The sequence below is a fragment of the Ruditapes philippinarum genome, unplaced genomic scaffold, assembly GCF_026571515.1.
Source record: "Ruditapes philippinarum isolate M1 unplaced genomic scaffold, ASM2657151v2 ctg4407_1_1_1_1, whole genome shotgun sequence".
NCBI lineage: Eukaryota > Metazoa > Mollusca > Bivalvia > Venerida > Veneridae > Ruditapes > Ruditapes philippinarum.
In genome coordinates, this window is record NW_026852923.1 from 95,891 (window position 1) to 121,359 (window position 25,469).

At 32.7% G+C, this 25,469-nt stretch overlaps 1 protein-coding gene across 1 annotated transcript in view; it reads left to right on the top strand.

Moving 5' to 3' along the window:
• The window catches only part of LOC132728275 (phagosome assembly factor 1-like), a 39,970-nt gene that overhangs the window by 3,019 nt on the left and 11,482 nt on the right, over nt 1–25,469 (top strand). Inside the window, exon 3 of the mRNA XM_060713895.1 lies at nt 19,299–19,382. Coding sequence (XP_060569878.1) covers nt 19,299–19,382 — 84 coding nt within the window. The remainder of the gene's footprint in view (nt 1–19,298; nt 19,383–25,469) is intronic.

The window sequence follows — 25,469 nt, forward strand, 5'->3', positions numbered from 1 at the left end:
TAGTACCACATTGAACAATGCATGGTAGACCATATTGACTTTAAACAAATACCAATTTGCTACATGTATCGGATAAGCAGGACAGATCATTTGCGAAAGATGCTTTATTTGTATCTGTTTTTAGCTCACCTTTCACAAAGTGACAGGGTGAGCTTTTGTGATCACTTTTCGTGCGGCGTCCGGCTGTAAACTTTTACTTTAAATGACATCTCATAAACCACAAAGCCAATTTCATCCAAACTTCACAGGAATGTTCCTTTGGTGGTCACCTTTAAAAACTGTTCAAAGAATTTAATTCCATGCAGAACTCTGGTTGCCATGGCAACTGAAAGAAAAAACTTTAATTATCTTCTTTTAAAGAACCGTAAGAGCTAGAGCTTAGATATTTTGCATGAAACATCTTCTAGTGAGTGTCTATCAAGTTTGTTCAAAAAAAAGCCCTGGGGGTCAAAATTGGCCCAGCCTCAGGTAGTCATTGATTTTCCCTATATGTAAATAGTAAAAACATAAAAAATCTTCTTTTAAAGAACCCGAAGAGCTATAGCTAAGATATTTAGCATGAAACTTCTTCTAATGAGTGTCTACTACGTTTGTTCAAATAAAAGCCCTGGGGTCAAAATTGGCCCTGCCCTGAGGGTCATTGATTTTCCTTATATATGTGAATAGCAAAAACTTAAAAAATCTTCTTTGAAAAAACCTATATAGCTAGAGTTTAGATATTAAGCATGAAACATCTTCTAGTCTACAAAGTTTGTTCTAATAAAAGCCCTGGGATCAAAACTGGCCCGCCCCAGGCGTGTCATTGTTTTTAACTATATGTGTATAGTAAAAACTTAAAAAATCTTCTTTTAAAAAACCCAATGAGCTAGAGCTTAGACATTTAGCATGAAACATCTTCTTATGGGTGTCTACCAAGTTTCAAATAAAAGCCCTTGGGTTTAGATTGGCCCTGCCGGTGGGGTGGGGGGCTATATACTGGTGAGCGACCTCAGGGCCATTATGGCCCTATTGTTGAATATCAGGCTAAATTTTCTGCTCTAGTGTTTCACTGGTACTGGAAAATGTCATCTTATATTCTTTGAGGCTGTTACAACAGTATTTAGATTTTATTTTCTTTAGAGAACCCTCAAATCTGAATGAAATCCATTTATTAATAATATCTGTCATATTTTGCGGTTCGGATCGGAATATCCATCCAGAGGTGACCCGCCCATGGATGGGTGACTGAGGGAGGGATATTAAATTCCGAACCACAAACATATGTTAGATATTTTTTCTTGCATATTCTACCATATTCCATTATATTTTAAATTCTTTATCTTTATTTTCATAGAAAATTTATATCATTACAACAGCGTATAAATTGCAACTTCATTCATAACGGTAAAATGACGTCATCTTAAGCGTGCACTGTCATTGTACAGCATGAGACTCATCTGGCACCCCCCATGCCAAATAAAATTTTTGGCATGGGTAAAACTCATGGAACGCCAGTCTGATATTCAAGAAACTGTTGTATGGCTGTTTTTGGTATTGTCTATTCTGAGAGAAAAATGTTTAAAAGTTTACTACAAATCTGACCAAGACTTAAATTTAGATCTTATTTCGTTACCAGTAACTCATTTTTACCTTCTAGCCGATTTGGATTTTTCTTTGTAAGGCTATTTTTAGCAAACCATACAGAGAAGCATTTTACGGAAGTGGCTACTGATTGGTTGATTAAAAGGTCACAAGAAAGTGACCTCCCATCTTTCACCATCAGATCCATAAGCTTGGCATTATTTAGGAGCTGATTTTTAATCAGAATAATTTAATAGAATATTTGAAGTATTATGAAAGGTAAATGTAGGGTAACTTCTTGTTGTGAATGTTTTTTTAAGTGCTAAAATTGATGACTATTGTGCATGTGTTCTAGAATTCTTGTGGTTATGGAAACTATCTTGGTTCTTTCATTTTTGTGTCGCCTTGAAGAAGGTGACATATACGAGGGGTGTCCCAGAATTACGTGGACTTTTGCTGTAACTCAAAAACCACTGAAAATAAAAACAAACAAAATTAACATGAACAAAATGCAACTTTATTGCATTAGTACAAAAAAAATTCAAAGTTGTCCGGCAACTGGATCAGTGTCTGTGGGCAGGGTAATGAGACAAGGGGTAGCGGGTGCGGGGCAGTCGATTCCGACGTTACGACGTCATTCCGGTGGCGTCGCTAGTTGTTAATAAATGCGTGGCGTCAAATGTCAGTTTTTCTCAACATAGTCGCAGCCTAACTCAATACACTTATAGTGTCGATATATCCACTGGTCGTACACCGCCCTGTACCACTCCTGGTCGAAATCAGCCACCACTTTCTGCGTTGCAAACGAGAGTTCCTGGAAGGAATGGAACTTCCGTCTCTTAAGTGCCGACTTCTCAGTTGGAAATACCCGGAAGTCCATCGGCGCCATATCCGGCGAGTAGGGTGCGTGCTCCAGAATCTGAAAATACAGAAGATTGATCTCCAGCCTGGTGGATGCTGCGTTATGGCTTGGCGCGTTATCTTTGGGCAGCAACACCTGATCCAAGGGAAGGTTGGGCCGCTTCCGACGCAAGGAACGCACAAGATCTCGCCGTAACACCTGACAAATAGACAATTTATCTACTAAGTAAGCGATATTGTACATATACTTAATCCGCAAATAATAATAATGATAATAATAATAATATCGCACACGTCCCGCACAGTGTAACGCCTGTCCCGATCTATGACGTCCTTGACTTCATTAATTGACGCCGCAGTCAACGTTGACTTTCTCCCACGATCCTTGTCGTCTTCAATGTCCTCCCGGCCGTCTCAAAAACGCTTATGCCACTTGAAAACGAGTGATCGACAAACAGGAGGTCTCACTTTTGCAGTTTCCAACATTTCCTGCGTCTGTGTTGGCGTCATCCCAAGATTAACACAAAACTTGATGATAGTCCGATGTTCCGCGTAATCCATGGACGTCATTTTTTGTTTAATATCCAAGAGCAACGGTTGACAGTTGTCCGCTGGTAAACAATAACGGAAACAGCTATGACGTCAAAATTTCGAACGAACGTTAATATGACGTCACTGCATATGCTTACGACGTCGCGCCATTTTTTACGTATAAATACGCAAGATATATGAAAGTAAAGACAACTTATTAATACAAAATATTGGACTGCCCCGCCCTGCGCATACTGCGTTACTATAGCGACGTAAAATATAGAGAAGCAATGTTAGAAATTTAAAAATAATGGACATATTCATTAAGGATATGTTAAAGGTATTGTGTACAAATTTGCTATAAAAGCTATGGACATGAAACTTCATGGGATGATAGATCTCATTAAGTAGAAGTGCAGTGCCCAAGAACTGGTACTCTGCATTTCTTATTTTTTGAGTTATTGCCCTTGTTAATTTTGTGAATTATACCTGGTTTTGTCCAGACCTAAAAAATTAATAAGCTGCCTTTTGTTACTAATTCCCTATACATGGCATTTGCAAGTTCTCAAGGCTAATAGACACAAGCTATGGCAAAAGGTTTGATATGAAAATTAAATTATCATGATTTGATCACCTTTCATGCCAGTTGGCAAACAATTGCACTTTGATATAATGTTGAAACGAATTTTGATCAGCATCAGACAAACCATTTAACCGTCACAAAGTTTTGATCAGGATCAGACAAACCATTGTAAGTAAAGCATTTTCCAAAAAAAAAAAGCTCACAAATGCATTATAATGCAGTTATCCCGGAAATCCAGTCTGGTAGACCGACACTGAGAGATGACTAAAAATATGTTTAAAAAATCGGCATAAAATCCAACCAATCAAATAACCATATCATATAGAAAAACAGTTTGTTATTTGCTCTCAATATGTGTCATATTTTGTTGGTTCAGAACAGTTGCATGAATCCAATAGGTTTTCATGTTTTACTATGTTACAGCAACAAGCAAGAATGTACTGGTTAAATTTTTTCTAAATTCTGTCTCTAATCTGAGGATTCTCATTGGTCAGATTTCATTCTGTGTCAGTTTCTGACTAGTTAAAGTACTGTAGAACTTAAAGTTTGAGGAGAGGAATGACGTGTTTCACTCCCTCTTTACACTTAAACTTGAACCAGACAGATAGCGAGAGTAAAATTTTTATAGTTTTTATAAGGGATTGCAGTGAGTACCGATTTCTGTTACTGTAACACATGTAATTGGTTATTCTTCTGATTAAATATTGAGTTATTCAGAAAATTTTTTAGGACAACAGAAATGTATAACTGTTTTCCATCTATCTTCCATTTCTTTCAAGCCAATCACAAAAATGAACACATAATTTATTTATAAGAATGACACTGTCAGCATTCCACTTTCGTTTCTTTAATTTGATAGTACTAAAAATCTGAGGAATGTGCCTTGAAAATAAAAAGAAAAAATATAAACTATTTAATTTTTTTTTATGCCCCCACAATGTGGGAGCATATAGCGTTGCACTTGTCCGTCCGTCCGTCCGTCAGTATGTCCGTCCGTCCGTCTGTCCGTACGTCCCGAAATCTTGTGAACGCAACTCCTCTTAAACCGGATGGCAGATTTTGCTTAAACTTACAGGGATGAACAACCTTAATGTGTAGATGGTAGTAAAGGAAGGAATTTTCGCTGCGATCAAATTTAACAGAATTATGGCCCTTTGTTGATTTTTTCATTATATACTATGTAGAAATTTTGTGAACGCAACTCCTCTTAAACCAGATGGCAGATTTTGCTTAAACTTACAGGGATTAACAACCTTAATGTGTAGATGGTAGTAAAGGAAGGAATTTTTGCTGCAACCAAATTTAAGAGAATTATGGCCCTTTGTTGATTTTTTCACTATATACTATGTAGAAATTTTGTGAACGCAACTCCTCTTAAACCGGATGGCAGATTTTGCTTAAACTTACAGGGATGAACAACCTTAAGGTGTAGATGGTAGTGAAGGAAGGAATTTTCACTGCGACCAAATTTTACAGAATTATGGCCCTTTGTTGATTTTTTCACTATATACTATGTAGAAATTTTGTGAATGCAACTCCTCTTAAACCGGATGGCAGATTTTGCTTAAACTTCCATGGATGAACAACCTTAATGTGTAGATGGCAGTAAAGGAAGGAATTTTTGCTGCAACCAAATTTAACAAAATTTAGGCCCCTTGTTGATTTTTTCATTATATACTATGTAGAAATTTTGTGAACGCAACTCCTCTTAAACCAGATGGCAGATTTTGCTTAAACTTACAGGGATTAACAACCTTAATGTGTAGATGGTAGTAAAGGAAGGAATTTTTGCTGCGACCAAATTTAACAGAATTATGGCCCTTTGTTGATTTTTAGTTTTCACCTTGTGGCACATGTAGTCCAAAAAATATTTGACCTAGAGTCATAAGATTGACAGAACAGTGGCGTGTGGGGGCATCCGTGTCCTATGGACACATTTCTAGTTTAATTCAATAGTCTTATTAATCCCTTAAATTAGACATTCTTTAAAGGTAGTAGGGTCAGCCTTTCAAAGCGGTTTGCAAGTACCTTGGAACAAATTTCGGCATCACAATGGTACTTAATTAAATGTCATAAGCGGTCTCGTTAAGACGATCAACATTGACGATTTTGCCGTAAAATTTTGATTTGATGTAACAAGTTTATAGTCGACATATCTTAGAATTATATCTTTTTTTAAAAAATTTCACTTAAATACTTGTAATTTTCTTAAGGCTACCGGTGCCAGTTACATGAGAAAACAATACCCGGACATTTGATCAAGACGGAAGACTTGATAAACCAGTTAATTGTTGCCATCCCTGAGTTTTTATCATTTCTACTTTATAATATCATTTGATATTATTGCTTATCTAACTATTAACCAAATAGAGCTTGTAAGACTTTATACTTGATACATTATTGATTATGAAGGTATAAAGCCACTATCAACCAATTATGGGAAATAAGCATATCTTTCTTGGAAATAGAGTAAGATTTTTTTATGTTAAAACATATGAGGTTTGTGGGTCATATTCAAAAGGTGTTTTTATTCACAATAATGCACTTTGTAAGATATCATTTCTGATTTGTACAGAATGTGTTCTTAGAGCCTTTTTAATTTAATCAGTGAAGTAAAACATAAGGGTTATAGACAATGGAATTGAGAGGACAATATTCATAAATTGTCTTTATTTTACATCCTCACCAGTTGTCTTAATTTAAGGTGTATATAGACATGTGGAAACTGTGTAATATAATTTGTGTTAACTTTTGAAGATAGTAGAATATGATAACAGAAACCATTCAGATAGAAAAACTTTGGTATCATTCACCCACCTAATTTGTGAGTTTACTGAGTTATCTGTCCCTGAATTTTTTTTTATTGTTGTTATAGGTTATTTCAAACCCCAAATTTCTTATTTATAAGTCTGAAAAATCTAATAGCAAATTCTTGAAATTTCACACAATCACTTTAAAGGAAGTCAGTTACATGGAAAGCTTTAATTTATCTTGATTGTGAATTATCTGCTCTTGAAATAAACAAATTTTTTAAATCAAGGGCAGGTAACTTGAAAATGAGGTCTGTGAGGTCCATTTTTGTTCACTTAAAATGTTTTTGTTTTAATATTTTAAGATAATGTAAAGTTAAAACAAAATTATATGTGATCTTTAAATGACCTTGACTGTCAAGGTCAGATATAAAATTTTAATTTTGTACAAGAAAATGGTGTTTTTAGAAGCGTTCTTTACTATATTCAATATTCCTCCGCTGATGTGAATAAGAACAAGTTTAGCATGGTTGCCTTGGCTTTTGTTTTAAAGATTAAATTGTTTAAGTATTTTAAATCCAAATTAAGTTAATTATAAATTTTATGACTATGAATTTAACAATATATACCATGATGTCATAAAACTGCCCTTATTTTAATATCAGATTGGGAAAAAAAAGAGCAATAATAATACATCATTGTGATACATTTGTACATGTACAAAACAACATACATATAACAATTATATTCTTTTAATTGTCTTAATTGTAAATATAATTTATATACATTTCCTCTCGGAAATTGAGGATTTGCCTTTTATAAGTGTCTATAAATGGCAAGTTTGAAGCATTACAAATAAGGTTTATCTTCTATAAATTGAAATGAAAAGGGTATTCTTGAATAGATTCCTCTAAAAAAAAATTAAAGGTCTTACTTTTTTAAGTTATGTACATTTTCTGGAGCAATTCTTAGTTTTGATATCCAAAATGTATATTTAAAATGCGTTCCTGCCCACACTGAAAAATGTCTGTGCAACAATAATATACATGTATATAATGTTAGTTTTTACAGTAAATAATGTCTATTTTACCATTCTGATATTTTTTACTTCAAAGCTCATTAAGTGTCTTATAGATCCAAATGTCAGAAAATATCTTCCTAAGAGTGCTCATTTTCTTTGGTTGTCAAATAGGATTTGATTACTTTAGAAAAAAATATTGCCTGAAAAAAAAACAACAACCATCTTACATGTTAATATTTTAAACTCATTTCAATAACCCTCCATGCTGCATAGATCTGATGTGAGGCTCACAGTGTATTGCTTTTTCTTCTGTCTGTCTTGCCTCTTCTTCTTCAAAAAATTAATTTTCAGTCTCCGTTTATTATCACCCCCAACAGTTCTCAAATTTAACATATGGATATTTAAAGTGATTACGCAGGTCAAGTTTGAATTTGGTCATTGTTCAATGATTTTTGAGTGTTATCCCTCTTGAACTTTGAATAAAATAAGAAAATTCAGTTTATGTTAATACATTTAACTCAAATTTGAAATATAGATTTATCACAGAAATGAGCAGGTCAAATTTAAATTTGGTCATGGTTTGATGAATTAGGGCAAAGTTATCCCTCTTGAACCTTGAAAAATATTTGAAATTTTCATTTTCAACACACTTACAGTACAGCTCAAGCAATTTTTCCAAAGTCCGCCGATCCCCGCGATTTGTTTATGGGTGGACTGTCACCGTGATGTCCCTGCGATAGTTGTGACTTTCCGCTCGTCTACTCGATCGGGGGAAGTTTGCGCTGCGGGATATTGTCACCACGGATCACTGTGAAATATTGCAGCGGTATTTCGCTCTCTCGGGTGACCATTAGTTTATTTATAACACGGGGACATTTATTACTATTACTGTATGTCTGTAAAATATAATGAACTCAAACACATTTTTTATAGAAGAAAATCTTTATGTTATGTATTTAAACGACGTAACACCTGTCGTATGCAAATAATTACAAAATTTAATGATTTGCGTTTGAAATTAAAACCCTAATATGTAGTAACTTTTAACATAATTAATTTCAACTGCTTTAAGCCATTTTAACCTTTCTGATTTTACAGTGCTACAATCATATAAGAATTTTCAATTATTTCTTTGATCCATTTAAACGATTTTTTCTGTTAAATTTACGTGTGTAAATTACCTTCCCTCCAAATATTGACGAGAACTAAAGTTTAAGTGGGTCATAGCATATAATACACACAAATTTACTTTTGAACTAAACATTTATCTATTTTAAATATTTAATGTCGCATTTACTGTTATGATCTGAAAAAAAAATGTAACAAATATGTTTATTTCATCATGATCACAGATCTAAATTTTTAGATAGCGCATACCGTGGAATATTGTAGTTATTTAATAAGTAATGAGATAGATTCTAATTTATTTCTACGACACTCACCTCACCATTATGGAGAAGTAATCCTCAACTTCTTAATTGCATTTTCCCATCACAGTCGTATTTGTCCGGAGCATAACTTGAAGACTAATAGTTGGAATTAAATATAACTTCATACAAATTCTAAAGATTGGCCTTCTTTTATATGTACATGTATATTATATAGTAAGTGGCGTTTATTGTTTCAAGTATGAATAGAATTTATAAAAAAAAATATTTTAAGTGTTCTAGCTATCGTTTCAACTTTTTACACAGAAACATCACAGCGTTTAATTTTCTTGAAAGTGTTGACCGATTTTGTTAATATTTTGTTATTCCGTTTTCTTGAAACTTTTTTCATTGAACTGTTTTGTGATGTGATTTTCCCCGGTAAATGTACATTAATATCGCCGAGCTAATTAAATAATTTTATTGAATGATTTAAATCATCAGTCACATTGTAAGTCTTTTTGATTTTTTAAAAGAAGACTACGTTGTACATTTATATGAACATTTACGTGTATATGCAAATTAATCACTTCAAATCTCTGTGATTTTCCACCGCGGATTGCAGGGTTTTTTTTACTACCCGTCCGTGGTGATTTGTCGCCGTGGCATACTGTAGTATGTCCCCCGCGATTTTCTGTTCGCCGTTAAAAGTGTCCGCGGTGACTGAGTGAAAAGAGGAAAAAATGCTTGAGCTGTACTGTACTTGTATAAGGTTGAAATCGCATGTGCAGTTATTTTACCAGAAAATTCAAGTCAAGTTCGATTTTGGTTTTGGCCCTACGATTTTTGCATTAGGACACTTTTCTAGTCTCTTGAATCTGATTTTTGTATTTGTCACATTGAAATATGACCTTGACCATCAATAATCTTGACCTTGGCTACTATTAGTCAAATTTTGAAAACTGACCTTGCCGCATTTTTTAATAACATCATACTCAGTTGAATTATGCAACATTACCAGCATATTTTCATTGTTCGGAATAAGCTGCATGTTTCTGAAACATTAAAGTAGGGCAACTTTTCCTAAGGCATGTTGCAACAAATAGATATCAATTTATAAATATATATATATAGAGTTTGAATTGTATATAAAAGGTAAATTGCTATCAGTGACATATTCTGTCTACATAATGAAGTAGGTATTGCAGCAGATTGCGCTCATATTACCTGGTGAATTTCTTTTTTACAGAATAAAATTGGATTTATTCTATCAGGAACATGCTTTTATATAGAAAATAGACTTGTTCCCATTCTATAAATATGATTCTTTTCTGTAATTTGTCTGTATATGACAAAGTCCAGTGCAGATGTGTGAATTTTATATTATATTGGTAACACATATTTTCTGTGATATACCACTCATTTGTAACCCAGGGGAATAATTAGAGAAGCAATCCAAGTTTTTACTTCTTGCCTTTTCTGACACTGATAAGCCAATTTGACTTTAGTAACAATGACGAAATTGTTATTTATCCGACTGCTGTCGTGTGAAGGGTTACAGGTTTGATCATCTTTCAGACCGTATTTAACATGTGCTGATCATTTTAGGAAATAGCCCTACAGTATGGCTGAGTTGGGTATCATGTCCATTTACATGTATGTACAGCAAGATGTTTCAATAAAGGAAAATTATTAAAACAATAATTTTAAACCGAATAACATTAGATGCCAACTTTATTGAGGACGGTAAATCATGCATCAGCCTAAACTTGACACTTGATTCGACCATACGGCTTGAACACGCTACCAATTCCACCCATTCCTGTTTTTATTGTATTTTTGGGACTCTTTAAAATGTCAATGTCTTGACTAACTTGTAGGCCTAGGCCTACATGGCCTAATAGTAGCTATGCCACTGGTAAGTTTACACTGAATTTATTCTAGCTTGTATGAGATACCATAAGCAAATAGAAACACTCCTGCAACCAACTAGTACTTAGCAACAAGTGCTAATTATGACTTGCCCCTGACGAGATTTGAACCCACACAGTCAGCAATGTTTTGTTACCAGTATAAGTCAGTGTCATTTACCATATGGCCATGTGGTCACATAACAGATAGTTACAGGTAGGCACTGATACATCATGCCTATATCATTAACACTGCTAAAATAAGGATGAAATGAAATTTATTAGTTTTTTTCGGCATTAATAAATCTTAGACCAAGACAAGGCTGTTCAAGAATTATTTTGAGATTAAGTATGCTGCCTGTTCTTGAATGTTCTTTTGGTGTGCATCTGTTGATCTTTCTGTTGGTGCGCTACTTAATTTTTTCACTCAAACACCTGAGCATCATTTGACATGCAGAGCAGTTGTACTTTTAATAAAAACTAAGTAACGACCAAGATTCCTTTCTTCCTACCTTAAGTAATAACCTGTCACCAAGATTGCTTCAGATGTGCATTATGTAATGAAACACAGGCGTTATACAACAGGACAAAAATCTGTAATATCACTGTGTTCTCCTGTTAGAGAAAAAAACTCATGGATTTCAATTTTTGAAAGGAAATCACATCAGTTTATAGTAACAATTATATTACTGCACAATATATATATATTTCTTTAAAGAATTATCTTGTTTTTTTAATGTCAACATTCTGTCAGACTTTCTCAGAGAATTTAATTGATCATACCCAAGCTTCGTAATATTCTGTTCAGAAATTGACAGAGCATTTGGTATATTAGAGAGAGAAAAAGATATTTTAGACACGTTAAGCAACCCTGTACACAAGTAGCTTGTTAGCATATTGTATAACTTACGCACTTTCCTCGACTAATATGGGAAATATTTAGCCCCCACTTCTTAAACGCATAAAATGTCACAATTGAGTCTCTTATTATTAATAGGTCATTAGACCAGTGGGTCAAAATAGGCACTTTCTCAGGAAGTTTTAAGTGCCGTATTTGTCAACCGCAAGTCGACCCGCACGTCTTGTCACAAATCAAGACATTACTTACTGTACACGCATTTTATTAAAGCAGCGTTATTGCCAGCGAACTAAAGTATCTCCTCAAAAAATAGAAATCAAGTGGTTTGCAGTTGTTTTGGGCATTTGAGCCGTGTCACGACAAAACCAACATAGTGGGTTTGTGACCAGCATGGATCCAGACCAACCTGCGCAGTCTGATCAGGATCCATGCTGTTCGCTATCAGTTTCTCTACTTGTAATAGAGTTGGTAAGCGAACAGCATGGATCCTGATCAGACTGCGTGGATGCGCAGGTTGGTCTGGATCCATGCTGGTCGCGAACCCACTATGTTGGTTTTGTCGTGACGCGGCTCATTTATGTATCAGAAGCTCAATGTAAATAGTCATGTTTGCTGGCAGTTCCCGGTGTATGCAGATGGTTAATGACTGAATTGAAGCTAAGTGTCGAAGGAAGTCGTTTTACTTGTCCGTATCATTCGCACATGAAATCTCATGAACCTAGTTATTATAAGAATTGAACTTCCTTTTGTCTATTTATAGTTTTTGCACTCAGTTTTTTTTTTTTCTTCTCTGTTTTAACTAATCGTAGAAGTCATGATAGTATTATTTTTTTTTGTAAAATTAATTATAATGTCTAGGTTTATTTAGGAAATTCTGTTAAGGGAGATAAACTGGTCTAATTTAAGAAAGAAAAAATCTGGATGCACATAAGATAAAAAATGTTGCTTTTTTTCTAAAAAGGTTATATTCATGATTTTAATGTGGAACTTGTGTTCTATTAGTGGCAATCTAAGTATCGTTTGAGGGAAACAAGTTTCAATCACACGCATATCTGATTTGTATCTTGTCCAGCAACTAGGTTCAGGCTCTCCTTTCTTCTTCAGACCTGACTAGATCACATTTGATAGAAATTAAATAATTGTATGTCCCTATTTACTTAAGGCCATGCCTGATGAATTTCCATATTCGGCAGGCTCAAAAGTGTAAAGGAATATACATGTAATATTCGTATAAACGAGTGAAATTATGACGATAACCGTCAGACTATAGTACATTGACCTTTAAGTTATATTGAGACAAAGGTAAATGTCTTTGTCAATGCAACTTGTTTCTTCATTGTCTTATTTGAAAGTTTGTCATTAATATTGTCTGCAGTTTGAAAAGTTTGTAATGATATTTTGTTTATAATGATGTTATAATTGAAATATTGTTATTATTTTCACAACAACAACAGTTGGAGTTTGTTGACTTCAGAGTCAGGTTATTGTATCTTCGAGGTTAAGAAGGAAGAACAATGTACTGCGTAGTTTCAAGCTGGTGTTAAAGGATCGGTCTATTGAATATAAAACCCTTAGGAATGTGAGTCACCAGTACTGGTTAATGAGTCTTCTACACATCACCAGTACTGGTATATGGGGCTTTCATGCTTTCCCCGGTCTGGTAAGTTTTAAGGGCTTCAATGTTCACTATTAACACTGGTCACTGATTAGATTGGCTTCCATGTACACTAGTACTTGTAAGATTGACTTCTATGTACACCAGTACTGGTTAAATTGGATCCCACATACACCAGTACTGGTAAGATTGGCTTCATGTACACCAGAACTGGTAGGATTGGATTCCATGTACATCAATACTGGTTAAATTGGCTCCCATATGCACCAGTACTGTTTAAATTGACTTCCATCTTCACCAGAATAGGTTTGATTGGCTTCCATGCACACCAGAACTGGTAATATTGTTCATATTGGGCTAACTAATTGTTCAAATGGTAATAAAACTTACAAAACAAACTATTAGTAACATAATAACAGTGTAATGTATGGATTGCAGTGAAGGTATGGGACATATTATTGTCACACAAAACTGAAAAAAATATTTACATGATTGCAAAATATATATTTAAGGCTATATTTATTTGATTTTGAAGCAAAACAAAACAATTTTCTTTTTTTGTATGTTTTTAAAGGTAATCATTTATAAATATAAGACTTTCACTAGTTAATATTTGTTATATTTAAGTGGTAAACTTCTGTACATTTCATCACATCACTAATGTTTTTAATTGTAGGTGTTAATACATAATAGTAAACTATATTTACATATAAAATGACACAGTGTTGTGATATCAGAAGAATTACTCTCATTCACTTTGCATTTTGAATCGTTTTTTTTTTCTTACGTAAGTAGGATTTACACGTTAATCAGTGCACATTGATAAACACGCCTGTCAGTTTTAAGATGCATAAGAGATGATATATAATTCATCTCAAGTGTTCAACATATAAAATGACGTCAGACTGTCAACTAGGATGACGATAATCAGTTTTAATTACAAGTCATGCCCTCGGGTTGTTATTATATTTACTGTATATTCGGTAATAACGTAATTTCGTTACGCCGTTTTAAGTGAGGTTTGCAAGAATTTTGACCAATCAATGCTCTGGAAAAATGTTTATGAATTCATAAATATTACAAATATTATAATGACCGTGTAATCTTTTAACAGTTCACGCTGATAATGATCAGATATAAGTTTAATGTTTTTAATATTGCTCGTAAAACAAGCATTAAAGTATAATGTTTATGATAAATAGTAATCAAAACAATTTGTTTACTTGTCTTAAATGCTTATTTGTTTGTAGTGTAAACTTTAAAGTACATATGTCATCGTGGGTGGAAGGATGAGACTGTTGGTAATAAAAATTGTGTGTGCATTTTGTGAATTTATGAGTTATATAACATAAATATATGAATATTATAAACATAAAAAGTATTTATTTACATAAATATTTCGTAAATATATAAATATAACATTGATATACAATAAATACATAATTTAAAGGCACCGAGATAAAAATATAACATTAATATAACATAAATTTATATATATACAATGAAACATAAATGGATAAATTAGATAATGTAAGGGTTAGCCAATAAATGTGCAGCAGCCATGTATATTATTAGTTATAAAGATCGTTGACAGGTTATATGGTCCTATATAAACGGCTATTTGTAAATATAACCCGAGCCGTTAGGCGAGGGTTATATTGCAAACAGCCGTTTATATACGGCCGTATAACCTGTCAACAATGTTTATAACGAATTTATAATACAGCAAGCATCATTTTTTAGAGAAAAAAGGAAGATTTCTTCATGAATCGACAGCAGCCGTGTATATAAAACTATATTAACGTCACGATTATCCAATGAAAAATGACGTTACAAACGTGCAGTATTATAAAATGTGATATATATGTGAGCTTTAGCAAACATGTAGTTTCATAAAATATTATTAGTAGCATTATAATAAGAAAAATAATAGTTGAAACTGGTGCAGAAAAGAAAAAAACACATAAATTTTCTTCAAGATTGGGGCAATATAAGGCCATGTGTTGTTGCGAGATATTTCACATTCATCACTCTTCAATGATTTCTCATCATTACTGGACGTACAAATGTTTTCTTTGCGTCTATTCATTGCAGCATATCCTTGCAGCTTTTGGCTCAAGTGGTCATTTACAGCTTGACCATTAAGGCCACATGCTAGCCACTCTTTATTAAAAACGTACACTTTGTCATATTTGAGGTTGGTAAATTGTCGACACCGTTTTCAAGATCTGAACAAACTTTGGCGTGCAGATTTAGTATTTTTTGATCGTCCCATATTGCACAGGAAGCTGAAATAGCGCCCTCTATGTACACATTGTAAAAAAGTTAATGCACCCAATTAATTTGGAGCGAATGAACTTTGCATCTGCTATCAAATTATAGCAAATTTAGAAAGTTTGTTTTTGTGATATAAATGTTGTCTTTTATGGTTACAATTTAGTTTAATAATATTTTATTGCATATTTTGTACATGATTAATTTACACAATCTAACATCAATATCTTAAGCATGAATATAATGTACATACAAAAGGGTTGGACCAAAAGTTATACCAACATTATCTAGGATCCTCCCCTTAAGGTCTATCTTGTTGGCTTAATGGTAACATAGTAAGTAAATGTGGTTTTTAGAAATTCTGAGATATTTATTTATATGATAAGCGATATTAATTTCATGTATTTTAACTGGTAGAAAAGAATCGCTTAACCTAAAAAACAAAGAAAATTACAAAATGACTTAATGAGGTAAAATGGAAAAAAAAAATATATGCCATTAACAATTTGCCACTATAATAAACGCACCAAACCTTGATTTGCAGCAGTATTTTAATAAACTTAATATGAAAATAAATATAGTATATGTGTAAACAAAATTAGGTAAATCTTCTACTACTTTTGATGTAATTATGCACTTCTTGAAATAGTCTTATGTTTTCGGCTTCTGCAAGTCCATCAATACCGTGTAATAATTTCTGACTACTGAGAGGATGAAATGACCTGGTATTCAAAAAAAGTATACGTCTTTGCATAGTATATAATTTACATCGGAAAAAATAGTGCTCCGCATTTTCGATGTCTGCGCCGCATTGGGCATAATGGACTTGAAACTAAATGGTTAATAAAAAGATCATTATTTAAGTTGCTACAATTGTTTCTAATTCGGGTTTGGTGGACATTTAAGGAACGATCTCCGTATAAGAAAAAAGATGGAACTACTGGAGGTTTATATAACTGTTTAATCTTGTTTTTAAATATAGCTAGCGATTGTGATTCGCGAATGTTTGTCGGAAGATTATTCCATAATTGAATAGCTGATGGAATGACTGATTTTGAGTAAATTTCGGTACGTCTGGCTAAAGTAATATAGTCACTATTATTTCTTAACGAATAATGGTTTTCTAACGCCATCTCGACAGATGGTGGAAAAAGTTGCATAAGATATTGTGGTAATAAATTATATTTTCCTTTATACATTAAAACTAGTTTTTGAATTTGTCGTCTGTCTGAAAGTGAAACCCATCCTATCTCCTTAAGTAAATATTGAATTGATACGGATCTAGTTAAACCAGTTACCACGCGAGCTGCTTCGTACTGAATTTTTTCTAACGTTTCTTTTTCAAGCTGTGTGCAATTATCCCATACTAAAGATGCATATTCTAAATGTGGACGTAAATAAGATATGTAAATGTTATTTAGAGTATTTCTTTTTACCTTGAATTTTAGCATTTTCATTGAACCAAGAATTCTTGCAGCTTTGGATACTATAATAGATATATGTTCATGCCATGACCCATCTTGACTGAATGTTACCCCTAAATGCTTATGGTGGTCTACATACTTAAGCTGTATATTATTGGAAAAAAGATTCGGTTTATTTCGATTACAAAATGAAAAGAACATGACCTCAGTTTTTGCTGGATTGAAATTAACAAGCCATTGTTTAGACCATGATGTAATTGTGATAAGGTCTTTATTAAGAATTTCTTCCATATACGAGACATCTTTAGATGAGACTGCCAACGAACTGTCGTCGGCAAAAAGTCTAGTTACACTTAGAAGGGATTCGGCAATGTCATTAACATAGATTAAAAATAAAAGAGGACCAAGGACGGATCCCTGGGGGACTCCTCCAAGTAATGTTGTAGTATTAGAGAAAGAGGAAGACACAAAAACTTTCTGAGACCTATTATAAAGATAGTTGTTTAACCATGAGATCAATTTTCCTAGAATTCCATACTGTTTTAATTTGAAGATAAGACCTTTATGCCAAACTCGATCAAACGCTTTTGAGATATCGCAAAATATAATACATGTTGATTCTTTGTTGTCAAAAGCTTTACAAATTTGATTATAAATATCAATAAGCTGGTAAACAGTTGAGTGACCTGGCAAAAATCCAGATTGATTTTGAAATAGTAATGAGTTAATATGAAAATAGTTATACATATGTTTAAATATAATACGTTCCATCACTTTTCCAACACAGCTTATCAAAGAAATCGGTCTATAGTTTGATGGTTCGTCCTTATTCCCTTTTTTAAAAAGTGGCATTACATGAGCTAGTTTCCATTTATCGGGATATATTCCTTCATTTAATGAGAGATTAAAAAGTAAACAAAGTGGAACACACAAAGATTCTGATGTTTCCTTTAACATTTTATGGCTGATTTCATCTGGGCCGGAAGCTTTATTGGTGACAAGATTCAATAAGGTATCCTTAATCTCTTGTTCATTAATTATAAAATCTTCAAGACGTGAATTAGTTTTAAAAGTAAATAGTGGAAGTTTTATATTTGTATCATCAACACATGATATTGAACTAAAAAACTCATTTAAAGTATTTGCCTTATCTATATCAGATACGGAGAAAGTATTGTTACAATTTTTAAGAGGAGGTATGATTTCATTATCATTTGTATTATCTTTTACTAGCATTTTAACTATTTTCCAGTATTCACGAGGATTAGAACTGCTCATATCGTGCAATGAAAATTCTAAATTATTATAAAATATCTCTTTAGCATTTTTTTTCATATTATTTACTTGATTTCGAGAGTGCTTATATTTTATCCAATCAGATGGATACAATGATACAAGGATATGGTTACAATCAAGGATATAATGACCAAAACAAAATGAATGAACAATTCTACGCAGTATCACAATTAAACCCAGTTAGTCTTTCAGTCTTATTTTGTGGAATTATTTTGTCATCATCAATACCATGCATCTTATTAATTAAATTAATTAAACAATTACCAAAAGGTTTAAATTCCAATCTCAAAATTTTTATGTACCAGTAAAAATGTATTCAGCTTTAAGCCTGCTGGAAGCTAGAGGTTCTAACCATGCTACCATTATCCCATCTTATCAAAGTCTGAACTGTTCGATATTCAGTCAGTTCATATTTTGAAATGATAACTTATATCATCCAGATAGAAAGATGGACAGGTTAATTTCAGATATGTAGCGTAATGTTGAAGGTTTAAATGAAGAAGTGAAGAAAAATAATGTTTTCAACATAGAACAAATAATGACAGTCTACCAAAGCCTTCTAGCTTAGTTGTGAAGTTTGCTGACACTGTATTACAGTTTCCATAGACACTATAGGTTTTAATCCAATCTCTATCAATGGAAGCTTGTATAGAAACCTAGGGATTTAACTCAATACAGGATTGGAGCAGTACCTCTAGACGCTTGCAGAAATCATGATCACAAAATAGACAAATATCGTTTTTTTTCGCTGAATTTTACATTTTTTCTTCATTATCGTACTTAATTTGGTGTGAAAAGATGAATTAGACCTGTTGAAGTTCATTCCGTTGGGTAAAAAGACAAGATTTTAGCATTTTATCATTCACGCCGCACCTTGTCCGGTATATACCGGAATACGGTATTTAGTGTGGTGCTCCAATCCTTTGTTTAGTCAAAGCCGGAACCTTAGAGTGCCATCATTTTCCAGAAATAGTGCTAAGAAAGTCATTTAGTGTGACTGACTTCAGCATATACAGCTAGAAACACCAGTGAAATGTTGAGGGTGCCACCTTACAAAATTAAAAAAGCATGAACATTCATATTCACATGTCTACTATATAAAGAGATAATTATTTTATCACCATTTTATGATATATATTTTATATATTTTGAGGGACCACATTAAATTAAGAGTATATTAATATTATTTTTATCGCTGATTTGGTATATAAATTGTTATATATTTATAAATTGTTATATATTTTCAGGGACCATTGAACATGGATTTGGTGATATATTTGTCTCAGGATGGAATCAGGCTCATTTTTGATCCAGTCTCTCAAAGATTAAAGGTTAGTTTTTTTATTAATTGATTTAATTTGTATTAACCTTAATCCAGCTAGCTGTGACTTTCTATCCATGCAACCAGTCCAGTTTATATAGTTTGCAGTGCAGTTTATATAGTTTGTCCTTCTAAATGTATTGGCTTATTAATTAATCTAAAACCGATTAACCGTAAGCCTGCAAGCAGAGACATATTCTATCCATGTAACCACTGGTGCAGACCCAGTCATTGAATTTAGCACTGGCCCGGTGTAAATTAGGTCAGGCCAGTGTAAATTTTAAGAAAATTTAGTTAAATAATTATATAGTAGAATAAATTCAAAACTGGAATTCGGGCCAGTAAATTCAAAATCTTAAATTCAATGACTGCAGACCAAGGATGTTTCTACTGATCATGGTTAATATGCACTGTTCGCTATTCAGTCAGTACATATTTTGAAATTTTCTCTAGAAATGATGAATGGTTTTGTGCAGATTGAAAAGATGGACATGTCCGTTTTAGATATTTAGTGTTCCGTGCTGGTTAAGTATTCATTTCTGCAAATCAGCATTTTTAGAAGAAAGAAGATAAACATGGTCCAATTAAATTGATGACAAATAAACCGTGTTAGAAAAAAATATCAGGAAAAATACTTAGTTTATATATCATTTCAACTTCTAGAAGATTTTCCAGCAAAAATGTTGTTTTTCAGTGTAAAATGCTGGCCTTGCTTTTAAAGAGATTGTTGTATTAATTGGTCTGTTTATTTATATTAAATTTGTAGTACTTGATTAAAGATTTCACAGAAACATGTTGCTAGTCCTATCATGTAATGACCACTGAATATTCCTGGTACAAGATTCATGTGAAGATTATAATACTGAGGATGCGCATTTAAGTTTTTAGATAGTATTTTGATTAAACATTAAACATTATACAAAATACAAAAATTTTAAAAAATAATTTTTTGTTACATTGTGGAAATCAGTAACTGTACACTAATTTTTGCTAAAAAAAAAATGTGTTCATTTATGAAGGTGTTAAAGTACTAAAATGATTAATGGATATGAGATCTATTTAGGAAGGTGCATGGGTGCAAGTTTTCAGGCATATGCCTGAAGTTCAGGTTTTTTGTGACAAATTTCATCATGTTTTCCTATTAGATTATGTAGGAAAATGATTATGAATTACAGTTTTCAGGTTTTTCCAAATTTTCTACTTGCACCCATGAAGGTGTCAAAGTATGTCAAATGATAAATGGAGATAGGAAAAGGGTCATCTTTTTCCAGTAACATGCTCCCCGCAATAATTGCAATTAGAAATCATTCTTTGCATTTTGTTTTATAACTGTTCTGAAGAATGCTTCTTTATTGGATGGAAAGTTTCAAATCTGTAGTTATGCGGTGGAGGGAAAAAAAGTTGAGTTTGCTAATTAGATCCTTTACGGCTTATTTTTACGATTTTTAAATAGAATTTTGTTCTAAATACTGACAATTTTCATTCAGAAAGGATTTAATCTGTTCATAATTATTCCATCTGCTTGAATAAATTGAAGGAAATAAGTTGACCAAGGGAATGTTTTAGCTGAAGAAATGACTTTATTATTGAATATCTCAGGTTGATGAAAGGATGGTTTTTATGTAAAAATCATGCAAAAGGCTCGAAGAGACAAATCCAATATAAATTAAACTGTTTGATCTCTGGAGTCCATCTTTCGATATATTAATGGTCAGAATCAATGAATTATGCGAAAGAAATGTTCATTTTGTATAATAAGGCGATGAGGTCGTGATATTGAACAATTATTCCATAAGTGGATTTGAGGAGCTTGATTAATTTCAAAAGTCGGTGTCAAAAGACGGGCACGCTCCAAGCGGAAAATATAACATTTATCTCTTGAAGTCATCCCTCCTGTAAAAAAGACAAGACGAGAATGATGGGTGTATTACAGAGCAGACACTCGTTCTTTAGAATTGACAAAATATCTCACTTTTCATATCAGTGTCGGGGAATGTGAGCAGCGAGCGTATTAAGGGTAAAAAAGACACGATCGGACAATGCCGTCATGAGCTGTATCGCTTTGATAAAAAAGATGTTCGAATTTTACGGTGACAGAAATTAGATAATATCAGATTACTTCATTGTGAGTTATTAAATAGGAGGGAGAGAGATTATTCTGGCTTGTGCCGACCCTTCACTGACCCACGTTACCCATTATGTCATGGGTTCACTAGGATCTTAATCTTCTGTTTGCCATTTTAAATTAATAAAAATCAGGATTTTGGTACTGATGAAAATAGTTTGGTTTTTCTGCCACATAGTTAAGCGTTATTGTGAATGGTAAAACTTGTAAATTTGAATTTGAAAAACAGCAACTCATTTTATTTCAGTTCTGTGAGCAAAAATTTTATTTTTTTTAAACCCTAATCAATGGCCCACCCCATATTTTAATAAGGAATATATTATTAACACTAGATTTTACTTTATTTGAAATATTTTTTCCAGAGCATTAATTTTCTGTATATAAAAAATCAAGGGCATAAGAAAAATAATTTTCATTTGAGTTCTTGATGTCAGGACTTTTTTCAAAGTTGTTTGTTATATAAAATATAGATATAGTCGACTTCTTAATCAACCCATCTTTGTACTATCCTATAAGCATGTTCTTTTTATTGTTGAACAAAGTGCATTTGTTGTCAGACCCATCTGAACACAAAATGGTGGAAAACAATGTTTTTGTTTAATTAACTTTTTGGGCTGTGATGGCCATAAATTACAATTTGAAATAAAATATTTGCGGACAAAATAATATCAGCAGTTGTGGCCAGTGTGCTATTGTTTGTAACCTGGGCACACATAATATGCATAATGTATTGAATTAAAATGTCTTTTAGATGGACATTAGGGCAGAGTTCCGTTATAAAAGTCTGGTCATTTGAATAAATGATATTACTGGTTAAGAAATGGTTATTTTTAATGTAAAAAAACTGGCAATGCCCAACTGCAGTTTAGTAGCGTTATATTACATTTTGAACAAAGAAACGATGGTGCAAGATTGAGCATTTTGTAACCATTAGAGGACATAAAAGTCAGGGGGAAGATAGTAGGAAACCGAAATGATTAAAGACGGTTTGGTGATAAACTGATTTTGAGGCGTTATATATGCAGCGTTTTATGTCGAATGTATATTATTATGAAGACATAAAAATCGCGTGATAAATTATTGTTGAAATGATATTGTAGGAAAAAAAAGGTGATTATGAATACATGAAGTGTGAAGAGGGTGCACAGGGAGTGTCCAAAGTGCATTTATTTATATCCTAAATTTTGAGTATGTTGTTAAATTACTTTGCTAGATTATTTGTTATAATGGATCAATGTGACAAAGAAGTAATTTCTTCATTCTTATTTCAATGTATAAGTGATATAAATATTTTTAATGAAAAATATTCAGAAAGGTTTTAGATGGCTAAATTATTTTCATTCGTTTTTATGGGTTTTTTTTTACTTTGAATAAGATTTGATAACATTTCCATTGAAATACAGTTATTACACTGTTGTATTTTGTGTTTTCCTTTTTTAATTCATAAAGATATAATTGTGTCTCAATTAATAATGTTGACAGGCTGGTCGAATTAAGGCCTACAAGAATTGTATAGGGGTCACAATGAACTTTATGCAGACGGACATATGGACCAAATAACGCCCCTTCATTTTTATAAAACAGTTTTTAAAGCTAATAAAACACACCAGTGAACAAAAGCCGGTGACAATAAAAACAGTTCAGCTTCTGCTATAACTCTTACTTTCGTAAACAACTTTGACCCCACACTGGTAAATTCACTGGAGTTCAAATTAATGACCCGGTTCGAATTTTTCTTTATGAAGTGTCGATTGTCAAAACGCATTGTGGCACACGACTTTTGGGACACTGTTTCGGTCATTTTTTTTCGAGGCAATGCAAAACCTCTTAAAACAGTAATTAACCGAGCGGAGAGAAAAGGTCCGGTAATTGATGAAGTTCTTAACATTAATGATACCACGCTAATTTCGGAAGGGGTTGAAAAATGACCATAGTTAATTACATTTAACTCATATTTTAACACTGGGCTTGAGATATTCGATTTTATAATAGCAAATCTGTTGTAAATTTCATGTCTTAATTTTGTTAATTCTCCTCTGGTTTGATTTTTTTCCCTGTAAATGAATAAAAATATAATTATTGTGTGTTAATAGAAAAAATATTTTACAAGATTCAGGTAAAAGAAAGTTCAAAGACTTCTTTTTTCAAATTAAAGATTTAGTTCTTAATAGTATGTCTTAAGTGTTACATAATTAAAACATTGCACCAAAAATTCCAATTTATTTTTCTAGTCATTTTTGGAAATTATTTAACACAATCTTTGCTCAGAAGTAATCTTAATTTTAAAAAGATACTGAGCCAAATACAAAATCATTCAATATAATATTTGAGACAAATATTTATGCCATGGTTTAATTCATGTTAAATACATTAATTTATCCACCAAATTAAGTCTGCATATTAAATAGACCATAAAAAGAAATTTGTTTACATAAATTTGCTTATGTTGATTTAAAATACATCATAAAACTGTCTTGTTCACTAATGTTTATTTAATTTAATAAACATTTACATATAATTGAAGAAATAGAAGTTCCACTATCTTTTTTCTCAATGAACATGAGAAAATTTTTTGTTTGTTAATGTAAGTTTAATGTCACACCAACACTGAATATAAGGTCACATAGGGACTTTCAAGCTTAACAAGTGAAGGAAGACCTACCTGTATGGTGCCTCTCTGTGCATTATTCCAGTAGAGAGCAAAAGGAACAATGCTTGTTGTTGTCCCAGTTATATTCACTACAATACTTGATGAAAAACAAAAAAATCTTTTGTGTCCTGATTTCCACTGGGAAACAAAAGGATTTCAGCTAGATTCCAGTTGTTTTCCTGATTGTCACTGGGATACAAGAGGATTCCAGTTCTTTTCTTGGTTCCCACTGGTATGAAAGCGGAATAGAGGAATACCCAAGATTCCAGTTGGTTTTCTGGTTCCCACTGGGATACAAGAGGATAACTGCTACATTCAGGTTGTTTTCCTGATTGTCACTGGGATACAAGACGATAACAGTTACTGCTATATTCCAGTTCTTTTCTTGGTTCCCACTGGTATGAAAGAGGAATAGAGGAATATACCCAAGATTCCAGTTGGTTTTCTGGTTCCCACTGGGATACAAGAGGATAACTGCTATATTCCAGTCCACTGGTATGAAAGAGGAATAGAGGAATACCCAAGATTCCAGTTGGTTTTCTGGTTCCCACTGGGATACAAGAGGATAACTGCTATATAATATATTCCAGTTCTTTTCTTGGTTCCCACTGGTATGAAAGCGGAATAGAGGAATACCCAAGATTCCAGTTGGTTTTCTGGTTCCCAATGGGATACAAGAGGATAACTGCTACATTGCTGTTGGTTTCCTGATTTCCCTAATTTGTATTTTAAGAGTTGTTTAAGTTTTAAGCTGTTTTCGGAATACAGTCATATATCTTGTTCTATTATGGTACAATTGTTATTGACATTTTAGTCCAACCAACAATATATAAAATTATATCTTATAGACAATGAAATATGTAGTTTTCTTATTTCATTTTCCTGCAAGTCATCTTAATTACTATATCCAATGGGTACCGCAAGGGAACGTGCCTCATGTTGAAAAAAAATGTCTTTCAGCAGTATTTGTGTTTTTTTTTCTTAAGTAATGTCAGTTTTGCCTCATATTATGCATGCAGGAAAACACATAATTCCCATAACCTTTATAGATTGCATGTAAATTATCAAAACAAAAATGTTAATATTTAGTAAGAAATGTTAAATAAGTTTGTTACTTATAAGGAATTTTTAATTGGCATTATTTATGATTCGTTTTTATATCAAGAAATTAAAATCTTTTTCACCGCTAATTGCAATTTAGTATCTTTTACTCCCACAATTAGAAGTGTAAACTCGTAAAATTCTGTTTTTAAGAGTACACCAAAGTTATATAACATTGATACTTAGTTAGAATGGTAACTCTTTAAATGGTAACTCTATTT